Source organism: Primulina huaijiensis, chromosome 6 (assembly GCF_012295235.1).
Source record: "Primulina huaijiensis isolate GDHJ02 chromosome 6, ASM1229523v2, whole genome shotgun sequence".
Taxonomy (NCBI): domain Eukaryota; kingdom Viridiplantae; phylum Streptophyta; class Magnoliopsida; order Lamiales; family Gesneriaceae; genus Primulina; species Primulina huaijiensis.
This window is the reverse complement of record NC_133311.1, coordinates 19,381,422-19,395,369: the sequence shown is the minus strand read 5'-3', so window position 1 is coordinate 19,395,369 and position 13,948 is coordinate 19,381,422. Positions and strand designations below refer to the sequence as shown.

The 13,948-nt window shown below is 33.5% G+C and overlaps 1 protein-coding gene across 1 annotated transcript; it reads left to right on the top strand.

Moving 5' to 3' along the window:
- On the top strand, positions 1–10,456 carry LOC140977996 (uncharacterized). The gene is made up of 12 exons (XM_073442704.1): positions 1–270; positions 1,511–1,629; positions 1,805–1,911; positions 2,124–2,211; positions 4,052–5,084; positions 5,250–5,304; positions 5,374–5,455; positions 6,962–7,042; positions 7,782–7,886; positions 7,967–8,016; positions 8,516–8,636; positions 10,165–10,456. The coding sequence occupies exons 1-12, from the start codon at positions 81–83 to the stop codon at positions 10,243–10,245; spliced, it is 2,112 nt and encodes a 703-aa protein (XP_073298805.1). The 5' UTR covers positions 1–80; the 3' UTR covers positions 10,246–10,456.
- Positions 10,457–13,948: the final 3,492 nt, after the last annotated feature.

Sequence of the window (13,948 nt, the reverse complement as noted above, 5' to 3'; positions counted from 1 at the left end):
ACCTCACCTTCTGTTTTTGGACTTAGCAGAAATCGATCAATTCAAAATCGGTAATTACTGAATCTTTTCTTGGAAAATAAATGGATTCTTCTTCTACTTCTCCGCCTTCTTCGAACTCCGCCTCGGCTCAGCCGCAGCCCGATGGCGAGGCGAAGAGGGAAGAACGCGAAAAATCGATGGTGTACCGAACAAAAGTCGTACAATTCTTAGGACGGACGACTCCGATCATTCTCCAGAACGACAATGGCCCTTGTCCTCTCCTCGCTATCTGTAATTTCATCCCTAGGGCTTTATCACAATTGTTTGTTTATGTATGCCTCCTCGTAATATGTTTGTTTTATGTTTTATGAAGAATTTACTCCTTTAATTGGAAGAAGAAATGCTAGAAATTGGAAATTTAAATGGAATTGTGAGTTAAATTTTTTTTGGCTCTACTCTTCATTAGAGGGGGTACTTGCGAATGTCAGATGGTTTTATTGGGGTGGGTTGAATTGGTGACGTTTGGGCGAGAAGTAAGAAATGGAAAGCGTTTGCAAAAGAAGCTTAGTTGCACCCCAGAACTCGATAGCTTTTTTTTCCCAGTTAGAGTATGTCTAGGTTGGGTATTTTATTTTAACTTAAAAATTATTTAGACCATTTGTGGCCTTTTATTTTATATTTTATCACGTGGCTCATCATTTCTGATTGTTGATAGCACCTTGGAATTTTATTGGCACTCGTCTGAGGTTGAAGGAATTGTTATCACATCTTGACAAGAAAGCATTTCTAAAATTGTGAATTATGGCTGTATGCATATCAAAGAAGACTTTGTACAGCGGCTGATATTATGAATTGTTGATTTACTAATTTCTGTTTTCATTCCATTACTTGCAATTTGAATCTTGGATTTATTATGTTTGGTTCTTGCTATTGATGACTCTTGTTCTGCGTATTCAAAGCATGTCATAAGTCATTACAAATTTACAATCTATATTGGGCTAGGTGTGTGCTCCGATCAGGCATGTCTTGGCACTTTGGAAATTCAGTGAGTTATTTTGACAATGGATTTCTATCGGTCAAGCTTGGATTAAAGTTCAGTAATTTATCTGAAGTTGGAAATTAAGAAGGGGGTTGGATCTTGTTGAACTTCATTAGTCTTTGTCACATGATTAAATTTTCTTTCGCGGGAATACTTTTGGAAAAACTGTGTGTGGACTTCCATTTCTTTATATCAACCTATTTGTTCAATTACTAATTTCTTGGCACATCGTTAGTATTTTCTGTTGGTTTTTTGGTCCCTATTGCTAGAATGGATTATTGTAGTCTATTTTAGATTTGGTATGTGGCATAGCATGTTTTCTGACTTTGGATACAAACACATTCTTACTCATTGGATGGTAATTTTTGTTGTATTTGAATTTATGAATATCCTGCATAAATTTTACTTTTTGAGTGTATACAGTTCCCATGAAATACCTGAATTTTGTTTGTAATTTCTGTCGTATTAATTTGATGTTTCATGTTACGATAGGTAACGTTCTTTCACTAAAGAACAGTCTGAATTTGAGCCCAGATATTCCTGAGGTTTCGCAGGAGAAATTGCTTTCACTTGTTGCAGAGCGGTTGATTGATTCAAACAGTAACAATGAAGTAATTGCATTTGGTGCATTATCATCTTATTCATTTACTAGCATTGACAAATTGAATATAGATTCTTCATTTCAATATGTTTACTCCGTTTTACAGAACTAAAGCGATCTTTTTCCTTTTTTTGGTGGTTTTCCTTTCTAATTTGATTTGTTTGACCTTGCTAACTGTTTGGCAGAACAAAGATACTGGTTATGTTGAAAATCAACAACAGAACATCGCTGATGCAATTGATCTACTGCCTAGACTGACCACTGGAATTGATGTGAATATAAAATTTAGGAGGTAGAACCGCTCTTATTATCTTTTTATTATTCATCAAAGATTAGACTCTACTAATTATATGCTAGAGGTTATGTCGGTGGTGGTCCTGATGCGCTCACTTTATATGCATAATAAGTAAAGAATATACTATTTATTGTGATCTATTGTGATTTGAATGAGAGCACCCTTTGTTTTTCATTGTAAAATTGATGGGTAAATATTTTATTTTTCAGAATCGATGATTTTGAGTTTACTCGAGAGTGTGCGATATTTGATTTGTTGGATATTCCACTCTATCATGGATGGATTGTTGATCCACAGGTATGTATCTCGTGCCTCACCGCTCGGCAGGTGGTATTTAATTTTGAATTGAATACTTCGGCTGTTATTTTCTTTTATGAGTTTTATTATCTTATTTACTTTCAATCACCCGAGGCATTTTGTGTTCTGTATCATTTTGTTAATGTGTGCTTTAATGGCAGAGGATATTATTTTGCAATGAGGGTTTTTAGAGATTACATATGCTTATTTGCTATGTCTCTCTCGGTGTATTTGTTTGCATCCACAGATTGATAAGTAAAATTCGATTTCGATGTATAGGTTTACTTAGGTATGTTGCTTGGAAGCAGCCTTCTCAATTTAGAGTCGATGATTCTATGCTCGTGAAGAAAAATTAACAAGGCTATTAACAAAAGCGTAGCTCCAAACTTGATTTTTAGCCTGTACTCAATCTTTGGATTTTTTTCCCCTCCCATAACCTGTATCTTCACTGTAATCTTTGGCCCTTTCCTCCACCTTGCACAGCTTCTCACATAACATGTTTTAATCCAGAAGGCATGCAGTAAACAAAGATCCATAAAATTACTCTCAGAATAATGTGTTTAACGATCTTTTGCGTTGACTTAACAATGTTTGAATGCAAACTATGCTTTGAGTGGAACTTCTGCTTTAAGATCTTGGGTTTTGTATTGGGTGATTTGTCTCCTTCCAAAGATGATATAGTGTGAAGAATCTTTGTATTAGTTTAGGACCACTCTGTCCAACCGACCAAAGTGCCAACCTACTTTGCGTAATTGCATAACAGAGATGTAATATTGAGGGGTATTGCAATTGGCAAAGGGAGACTTGGATTCAGACATGAAAAAATTTAAGGTTATTTAAATTAATAACTTTCATTATTCTTCTAAATGATGCCAAAATTAATGGATATTTTCAAATTTTGTGCTATTTCATTATGTTGCATGATTGATTTGACTCATTTTCAAGCCCAGAAGTTTACCATGTAATGGTATGAGATTAAAATGTTTGAAGTGATATATCAGAATGTAGTCTAAATTAACTCGAGTGAATAATCGATTCATAGCTCAGAATATTCAAACACGGAAAACTTGATTTTCCGCCAGGCCTGGTTGAATGGTAAAACAAGGGATACGCGACAATGTTTTACCCCATTCAGAGACCTCAAAAATCAACGATGCATTGCCGGGGCTTATTGCAATGTGAAAATAAATCTGTTAAACGGAGAAAGAATGTTGTCGAGTTGTTCGACCATTTGTTTTTTATGGTATTTCTTGTTTGTTAAAACTTATTTTTCTAGCCAAACTAATTAGTCTATTCAAACATGTTATATCTCAAACATTTTTTCCTTGATAAATTGATTGGCAAAGAAAAACATGTATTTTGCACTAAAAATCAACCTTCTCAACAAGGCTAGAATGTTAGGTGGTTTGAAAAAGTAACTGAAATATTTTGATTTCTAGTTCACATGAATATGTTGTTCTTTGCTACCTTTTTTCTTTTGAACGTTAATTATTTATTGGATGCCAAAATTTTATTCATTGGCGGATGATAGAGCACATGTGAATCTGATTATTGATTCAGGGTCTTCAAATGTCAAGAAATCAGCTTCCAGCAGAAAATGTTTTGATGATATTTTCATTAGAATTAAGGTGGAGTGCAAAAGTATTGAGAGGTGTGGTTCGTTGATTTTTGGGTCAAAATGATTTTAGTCAGACTAATCTCTCCTGTTATGGTGCAATGGCATCTGGCTGTGATTCTTATTTTACCTTTTAAGCTTTAGCTGTCGCTGATTTTCTTCTTCAAAATCTCAGGCATTCATGCTTATATTTTAATGATGGTTTCTTCTGTTGATGTATACCAGGACCATGAAACTGCTGATGCGATTGGATCAAAATCATATAACTCTCTCATGGGGGAGCTTGTTTCATTGGACACACAAACTTTGGAGATGAGTGATGATAAAAACAATCAAGAAGGTGATAGTGTTGATTTTGTGGCTGCAACAACTGCAACTCTTGGAGTGCCTTCACCTTGTCTTTCCCGAGGCCAATCCTTTGATGATTCTCCTCATAGGGCAAAAAAAGCCGACATTGAGGAAGAAGCAGAGCTCCTCAGAGTCCTAAAGTTGTCAGAGGGCGAAACTTCATATCCCCCAGTTGGTGGCGTCGTTCCTGATGTAAATTTCCATGAGATTGCACAAATCAATGAAACCGAACTGGCAACACATTCTGAAGCATTGGAAAAAAATGTTACCGATGTATCTGTAAAGACAGGGACATTTATGTCAGATAATATCAACGTTCTGAGCAATGATACTATAGATCTAAAATGCCCTGAAGAACTTTCACCAGAAGCTGATTGTTCAATCTCAAACGCCTATCCGCAAAACTTCTGTATCCAACCTACTCATGAAGAATCTACTGGACATCATAAAAATGTGGCTGAAAACAGTGGTTCTGGAGCTGAGAATGAAAATGTTCATTCTGTTTCATTTAGACAAGATCCTCCATCTGTGTCCGATAGCTTTCGAGATAAATCCAGAAGTGAGCATGCTCAGAGTGACTTCACTTCCACTACTGACTCAGTGAAACCAAGAGAGAATCAGAATGGTTTTAAAGCAGGAGATTCTGCTAGCATGTTGACCACCACCATTGTTATGGATTCGGCTAGCGGCCAAATGCATATCAGTGCTGAGCCTGAAGTATTCATTCCAAGCATTGACAGTGGTGAACCCATTTATGAAGGTGAAGAATGCATATTCAAGCCAGAAGCTGTAGTTTATGAAAATCGAGAGCCTGTTTATGAAGGTGAAGTGGTGCTTGCAGAGCAATTGGATAAAGATCACGTGGATGACAGGGACCTTAACAGCAAAGACAGAATATCTATAAGACAAGGTGAAACTGCCACAAATGAATGAAAACATCGATTCATTAGTGTCTGACCTAGTTTATTTATACCATTGGAAAAAGTAACACTGTCATTCTTGTTTAATTATTTTAATTCCTAAAGTTGTAGGACATTTGTGTTAATTCATCTCGTCATTTTGGATTGATCATTAGGGGAACTGATCCAGAACTTTATGAAGAACAGCGCTAGTCAGTTAACTATATTTGGGTATGTTTGTTTGCTGTGTTGCCTCATGGTTTAGAAGATTAGTTTCTGATTTTTTGTTGTGTTCTGCAGCCTATTTTGCTTACAAGACAAAGTGAAGGAACGTGAGCTTTGCGTGTTTTTCAGAAATAATCATTTCAACACTATGTTTAAGGTTAGTATGCGGCAACTGGCATTGTCATCTATATCTGTTTCTTCTAGCAACTGTTTTCTTGATCCCCGATAAACTATTGCAACTTGTTTACTAAGTTTATACTTTGTAATATTAACTATTTTGTTATTGATTGAGATATTTACCATATTAGTATGACAGTGCGTGGAAGATGCTCACCTTTCTGGGGTTGATGTATTGGTTTGAATAATGATGAAATTATCCCTTTTTTGTGTGGTTGATGACATGCCTACATCACTAGGTCCAGGATGTTTAACAAGGGATGAGAGATTACTGAATGGATCCAAATTCTACTCTGACCCATCTTAGACTTTTAAAAAAATATAAAAGTGTTGGCTGCATGATTAAAGAAATCAAGTTGCCATAATACATCATTTTGACTTTTCCTATTAATGCTTGTTGATTGTTCGAGTTTCGTGAAAAAATCAGAATCGTTTTCTCCTAAGTCATAATGAACGAGAAACATTTGCTACATGAGACAATATCAACATGGTACATTTCACATTTGTTCATAGGTTTATATATTTATTGCTTGAAACACAAGTCTTCTCTTTTTAGTCAAATTGTTACACTGTGATGGAACCATTATTTTATGTTTAAGACTACTATTCTTTTGCTCTTGACAAAAAAAATGAAGTTCCTACATGGCCTGCTTGCTATTTGTTATTCTACATAAATGGAGATTTTTTTATAAATTAATAAATTCAATTTTATTATAATATCACAAATATTATTGACGTTGAAGTTTCTCAATTAATCTGAAAAACAACATCATTTGAAATGAGTGATGGGATTGTAACCTAAACTTATATGGATTTTTTAATATAAACCTTCTACTGCTTTGTTTATTATACAAAAGTTATTGATGTTGAAGCTTCTCAAATAATGTAAAATCTCACATTTTGCTTCCCAAAAAAAGAAGTCATAATTTCAAATGAGTGATGGATATCGTATTGAAATGCTGAATAAAAAAATATGATAATATTTGATATTTTCTACTGTTGTGACAAACTAAATGTTAAGTAAATTATTTTTATTGATACTTGATGTTAATAATTCATCGGAATGTTAATTTTTAAAATTAGAAACGTCTTCTGAAAGTCCAGTGAGTATGCTGTAAAGCTACTACAAGCTAATTTAGCGAGTTTAACAATTTTATTATGCCCATATTCACGATTATGTTTCTTAAAATCTTGTTAGGTGAAAGAAAATGGCCTTAAAAATGAAAAAAAAAATCATAAATATATCATTTGACTATATAAATGAGTGCTAATCTATCTATCAATACGATTTTCAAATACATGAATCAATTGCCTATAATATTCTCATGTCTCCAAATGCTTTAGGGGTTGAAGTTTGTGTTGATTCTAATTTCAAAATGTGCCATATGGTTTCCTCTCTATTTTTTTATACTAAATTACAGCATGAACTTTGTTTTGTTTCTTGATGCAAAGTTGTTTGTTTTGTACCTTATGACTTTGTTTGCAGTATGAAGGCCAACTGTATATTTTAGCGACAGACCAAGGTTATATAAATCAGCCAGATTTGGTGTGGGAGCAGCTGAATGAGGTGAGCTGATAGCATGGAAATTATTCATTCTGTTTTTATTATTGGGTGATTGGAATACCACTGTTACAAAGATGACAACATTATGGAAGGTATACCATGTCGTGTTTCAGAGTTCTCCACACTGTTTGTTTCATATTTATTCAGTTTAGGTATAAGCTACCTTTGTATTGTCATGCATAACACCTTCCACTTGGTTGAAGTCAAGAGACACTTCTCTAACATTTTTAGGTGATCAAAGATCGACAAAATCATCAAAAGATGTTCAAATCTTGGCTATTCGGATTGTTTAAATTTGTATTCTGAAGCATTTAAACTGTATCAGGCACCTTTATGATACATATAAATAAAGTTTTAAAAGCTAAACAACTATAAGTTGTCCATAGTCGAAAATTCAGAAGATTCTGAATGTAGAGACACTTCCATATGTGACATTCTTCAAAATTCGAAGTAGCAACAAATCCAGCGCCAACTAACAGGTTACCAATTCTTTCATGATTACAATTGAAACACAAATCATGGAGGGGCTTTCATGGTGACAAATGTACCATGAATGGACATATTTTCTCTATTTCCTACTTTCCTTGCCTAAACCTTGTTACACGTATAGATATTATTATGCTTTGCTTATTGCTCCGTGTTCATTAGTGTTTGAAGAACTGGAGTAGACATCAACTTCTTCTCTTTTAGACTTGGTATTGCATCCATGCTTCACATCTCATAACTTGATTCCCATGATTAGGTGAATGGTGATACGGTTTTTATGATGGGGAACTTTAAGGTATTCAAGATGGATGACAATTCCAACAGCATATGGGATGAACAGAATGCCATGTCTACTACTGCAGTATGGAACTTTCAATAATCTCTGTTTCCTGTTATTTCTTTTTTTTTCTTTCCGTATCAATTTGAGCTTTTGGTTTCCAGGACTATCTAGCTAGCATTGACAGCACCCCTCAACAACATTCAAGTTTCAAGTATTTCTCTTAACTTATCTGCGGCCTGTTGTCCTCAATTATCTGGTTTTGTGATGAAAATTGACAAGTCATTTCCGACTGTGACCTTGTACTTCATCCAAAGTTTGATATTTGTCAAATTGGGGCTTGGGCCCCATGTTTCCAATGTTTAATTAACATATGTTTCCATTAAGATTTGTTGTGATAGTGTGTATCGTTGTTTGTGGTATCTTTTCCTGGAAAATTTTTTAGATTTCTCTTTGTTCGTTGGTGAAACAATTCATATTTGCTGCCTATCTTTTTATTCTATGGTCTATACTCTATTATTCGTTTATGGATATGAAGCTGTTCATCGGGTTCTTCTGCATCTGTAATGCATTTTTATATTCTGGGTTCTTCTTTTATTCACCATAGCACTTTTTCAGCTGTTGTCATTTTCTAAATTTCAATTTCTGACAGCAGGAAATCTTTTGTCATGGGAATTCTTTTATGTAAATAACTTGGATGCTGTTTTTGGCAGTTCTGATTTGCAGTTGGCAATAGCTCTCCAGCAACAAGAATTTGATCAACAACAGCAACCACAGCGTATTTCGCAGCAATCAGCTGTAAGTGGCAGTTCAAGGATGGTCACTGGTCCACAGGTAGTTTTGTGTTTTTCCCTTGTGCACGTGCTTACGTATCTGGTGTAATTTTATTGTGTTTCCATTAATGAATGTGCATGTCCTGTATATTTCCTTCCAACTTTTTGCTGGTTTCACAAGTTAGAAAACACCAGTTGTGGTAGGATAACTCAGTGCACAAGTCTCTGGTAACTATTACCATTTCACAGTTGCTGGACCTTTTACACTAAATATAATGTAATGACGTGGTTGTTTTGTATCATTGAACAATATTTCTAGTTTATCAAGGTAACAAGTGTTAGCTAAATATCTTAATGTTATGAAGTTATTTTGTAAGGACCAATACCATGGACCTTGACCTGCTTAAGCCTGTGTAGCTTGTACAAGCTTACTCTTTCTTGGTTCATAAAGTTAAAAGATGTTGGTTTTAATGCTCTTAATATAGGGAAGTTGTATCATATGGACCAAAGTCACTCTCTTGGACTTGGTTTAGACTCCGATTATTTGTACAGGATAACCATACTTTATAAACTTATCATGCTTTTGGTCCTTGACCAATATGAGATGAGAAGTGTTAGACTCTCTCCCCACTTAATCAAACACATGGTGTTAAAATTGTGTCCAAACCTTGACCATGACTGTGTGGATAGCACCTAGAGAGGGATTTGATTTGTATGGACCTGTTAACTTGGGTACCTATCAGCATTTTATCATTTTACGTGCTAGAAGTGCTAGTCCCACTTCCCCCTTACAACGAATTGGGGTTGAGTTTTTACGCATCTAATAGTTTGTGAAGGAGATGATGAAAAGAAAATTTCTTAGTCAGACATTGAGAATGTGCTCAATCTAGTTCATACATTTGGTTAGAGACTTCAAATTAAATAGTTCTTGACTTCAAGAAAACTGGGTGTGAAAGTGGTCAATTGATGTTCGGGTGGGACTCCTAAAGGCTTTTTCAATCTTTGAGTGAGAAATTGTGAACTTAAAAAAAAAATAACATAGAGCTTTCTGTGCTTCTAGAAAACCCTTAAAAAAATGGTTTTCAACTATTACAACAGAATACGAAACTTTTTCAACTTCGTTTTTGAGAAAAGAACACTTCATAATATATGTTTGCAGAGGGACCTTATTGAGCTTTGTGAATTTACACAAAGTACATGAAAACACTGTTGGATTTCCCTTCTAGTGCCTCTGGTCGTTATAGTCCTGAACAGGGTCTGATCCCGTTTTTAGAATACTCAACTGAAACAACAGGCAAAGAAATGAGTCTGTGCTCGTATACTCTTGTGTAGCATTCACACAATTATTTTTCCTCCTTTGTTTTATTCTCTTGGGCGTTGTGTCACCAGAATGTTACTTCATTGTGTACTTCTCTGTTGGATGCAAACTTTTGCAGTTACATTTCTCAAATAGTGTAATACGTGCAGTGCGTACACATATTTACGAAGAAGAAACAGCACCGGAAGCAAATAGACAGTTCTATTCGATCCAATAGAAAATTCTGACCTTTATTACTATGCTCATTTGCTTGAACTTAACAAATTTTCAGGTACCACGAAGTAGTGGGAAGTATTGCACCTCTTCCTCGAAGCAGGAATCAAAATCAAAAGACAAATGCATTGTGATGTAATTACTTGTTCTGCACAAGAAACTTCTGTGAGTGCTATTATCAGTTTCTTGATCCCATAGCAATGTAAACCAAGCTTAACGCCATCATGTTGTTTTTTCGTGTAGATAGATATCACATTTTTCAGCTACATAAATTTGCTTTTGTATCTCACAGTTGTAAATTATTCATTCTAGTCGTAATAATTGAGATGTTAATGGCATCCTCTTGATTTTGTTTTCTGGTCATGCTCAGGTAGATGCTAAGAAAGTATGATCTGTTATTTCATGACTGCATTTAGAGCTTCATAACACTACTTGTATGTGTGTTAAGGCAAATGGCTTTGCAAGTGTGACGTATTATGCAGTGATATTGGATAATGTTGATTTTGAAAATCGTTTACGGTGGGGGGGGGGGGGGGGGGGGTGTTTATTATTTCAAAGCCCGAACACTGGGAGATTGGATTTTTCATACTTTTTGTCTAAGAAAACCTTCTGGGGTCAAGCATACCGAATCAAATTCAGTCATGTTATCCCATAACCGATTCATTCGGGCACACATGGGAAACGTTTGAGTCATGTTAGGTTCCTATGTATCACACTCGCGCACAGATGCAATCCAAGCGAACTCAGACACCATGTCTTTCAAAAAGTGTGCGTGATTGTGTGTGTATCTATAGACAGATACGTACATATATAAAGATTAGAATATCTATTAGATATTTATTCACACGGACTGTACATATCAGAAGTTGGAAGAACGATATGCCAGCAAACGAGTAAATCTGATTAACAAATTTAATCACACTTCGGAAATAACAAGTATGGAAAATGGTGAAAACAAGAGAGATCATACATGTACGTACTAATGTACATGTTCTGTCCACGCATGCAAAATCCTTGTAGCATTTCTTGACTTTTCGGCTCTCCACGTTCTTCAACTCGAGGAAAATTAAAGAGAAAAAGATGTAATAATAAATAAATGTTTATCCGTCCTAAATATATATAGAAAAATCATTGGTTATTATATCATTATTTAATTTAATTTATTAAAAATGGTTGTATATTTTTCAAGAGTTATTTAATAGGGATACATTAGTATGTACACAAGAAATCCTGTGAGATGATCTCATTGGTCAATTTCGTGAAATTGATATTCTTTTTGAGTCATATATTAAAAAATATTATTTTTTATTGTAAATATGGACAATGTTGACCCGTATCACGAATAAAGATCTGTGAGACCGTCTCACAAGAGACCTACTTTATTATATATTAGTAAAACTAATAAAAATTTTAAAAATTATTATTTTTTATTGTAAATATGGACAATGTTGACCCGTATCACGAATAAAGATATGTGAGACCGTCTCACAAGAGACCTACTCTAGTATATATTAGTAAAACTAATAAAAATTCTACTAAATATAAGAATTGGACTATATATTTGAGACGATTGAAAAAAATGAAGCCTATATAATCGAGACGGAGGTAGTATTATATCATGCTGAAAATGTTAAATTGTTTCTTCTTCAAAATAAAAAAGAGAAATAGAAAATGTTAAAAAAAAAAAAAAAATCAATGCTTGAAAACAACCCTTTGTATTTATATATTGCTTTCTCAATTTAAAGACTTTTTCGTAGAATATGGTTAGGATTTAATTACTTTTGGGTCCCCTCTCCACTTCTCTTCAACCTTCCAAACGTGAGTGTGACCATCATTTCGCTGTCCTAACCACCATTACCATTCCACACAAGATAAATTAATTAATCGTATTACCAACATATTACTCCATGTCTCAAAAACATTAGACTCGAAAAAAATATTAGATAATTATAATGGATTAAAAATTAACATATATCATGAAGCAGTTAATCGTGGGTTTAGTGATTCTATTACACATATATGATTTTTAAGTAAAAACAAAATATTAAGCGTCATTTGGTTCGTGTATCAATTATATACGTGGATAACGGTGAATGGTAAGTGTATATACATGTGACGATGATATATCCATGTTTTTAATCTCAGCTAATTGAAACTTGTGAATATGCATAATCTTTAAAATACAGGTACAACTGAAACAGGATGAGGGTTGTCTTAGAGTGACAAGATCTTTTGTCATCTTCATTTTGTTTGTAATTTAAAGATTCGCCAGTTATAGTATAGTTTCTCAAGTCTAAAATCCACCTCTTGAGTGTACGCATCGACCACTTAGTAATGATTCTTGTGGCCCTAATTCAATCACTCGCAAAATATTATTTATTTTGATATATAAGCGATCGAGCCAATAATGTGGTGATGATTATTTACTCAGTTATTGTAATAATTACTATATAATAATATATAATTGTTTAATTAGAAGTTGAGAGGGAAAAAAAAATAATCATAGACTAATATCTTAGTGGAATTTGAAATTTCTTATAGTGGATTAATTTCTTCATTCACGAAAACGCATACAGACTCTAATCGGTCTCTAACAAGGAATAGAGACTGATCAACGACCGATTTTTCAGATATAAAAAGTTTGGTCATTAATTGTTGGAGATCGGCGTTATCTAATATAATAACTTGATCATTCAGTGCACATTAGATAAATTTTTGAATGAATACAATAACGTGATTTACAAGTTATTGTATTAGTTCTAAAGTTTATTAATGTGCATTGAATGATATCGACGGTGAATTTCATCGTTGTCGAATAAAAAAAAGCTATTGAATTATTAAAAAAAAAGGAATAGAAAATTTTAAACTTTTGGATTTTATTCAAGGGCAAAGTTTGATAACAACGAACTTATGGTTTGAGCTTACAATCAAGAATTGGAGGAAAAATAAATACTCGATAGAAACGAGAGTTGCATAGTTGATCCTTACTTTGAAGCTTTGGTTTATTTGTATCAATTTCAATGCTTCATTTTATAATTATTAATATTAATACATCGGCCCGAATGATTATGGTCGAATTGAGTAAAAATAAGTCGAAAAGCCAAATAAACGAATTACAAGATTATATAGTATCCGAAACCAAAAATCAAATCAATTAAAAATAAAACACCAATCGCAACATAGAAACAAATAAGAAAAAACATATTTAATTAAAAAACGACACGATATATAATTGATCAAGTTTGATAAACTCAAAAATTAAAAAAAAAAATTAGAATACAGTAAAAATATTCTACCTTATAGTAGTGTCAAATAATCCCGAACTTACAAGTACAAATGTAAAAACTATTTCGGGCCGGTTTCCTTGGCCCGGCCTTATGACTGTGCATTTGAGTATTTTAATACACGGTATCAATTATTGGGCTTAATTAGTGAGCTGATATTTAATTTTTAAATTGTTATATTAAAATAAATTATATTTCATGTTTAACTTCCAAATTCATAGATGAAGTCAAAAGATAACTTGTATGAGTGGGCAAGCAAGATTTTTTCTTTTTTAAAAAAAATCAAAATATATGATTAGCCATTTTTGCATATGCAATATAGATTTTTGTTGAATCTTCTATATTGTATTTTTTAGTAAATCTTTTATGAGATGGTTTCACAAATTTATATTTATGAGATGAATCGACCCAATCTATAGTTATAGTAAAAAATAATATTTTTGATATAAAAACAATATATTTTCATGAGTAGGATCATATAAAATCGACCTGTGTGAATCTTATAAGAGTTTTTGAGTTTTTTTAATCAAGAAAGTTAAAGGTTGATAAGGACATTTA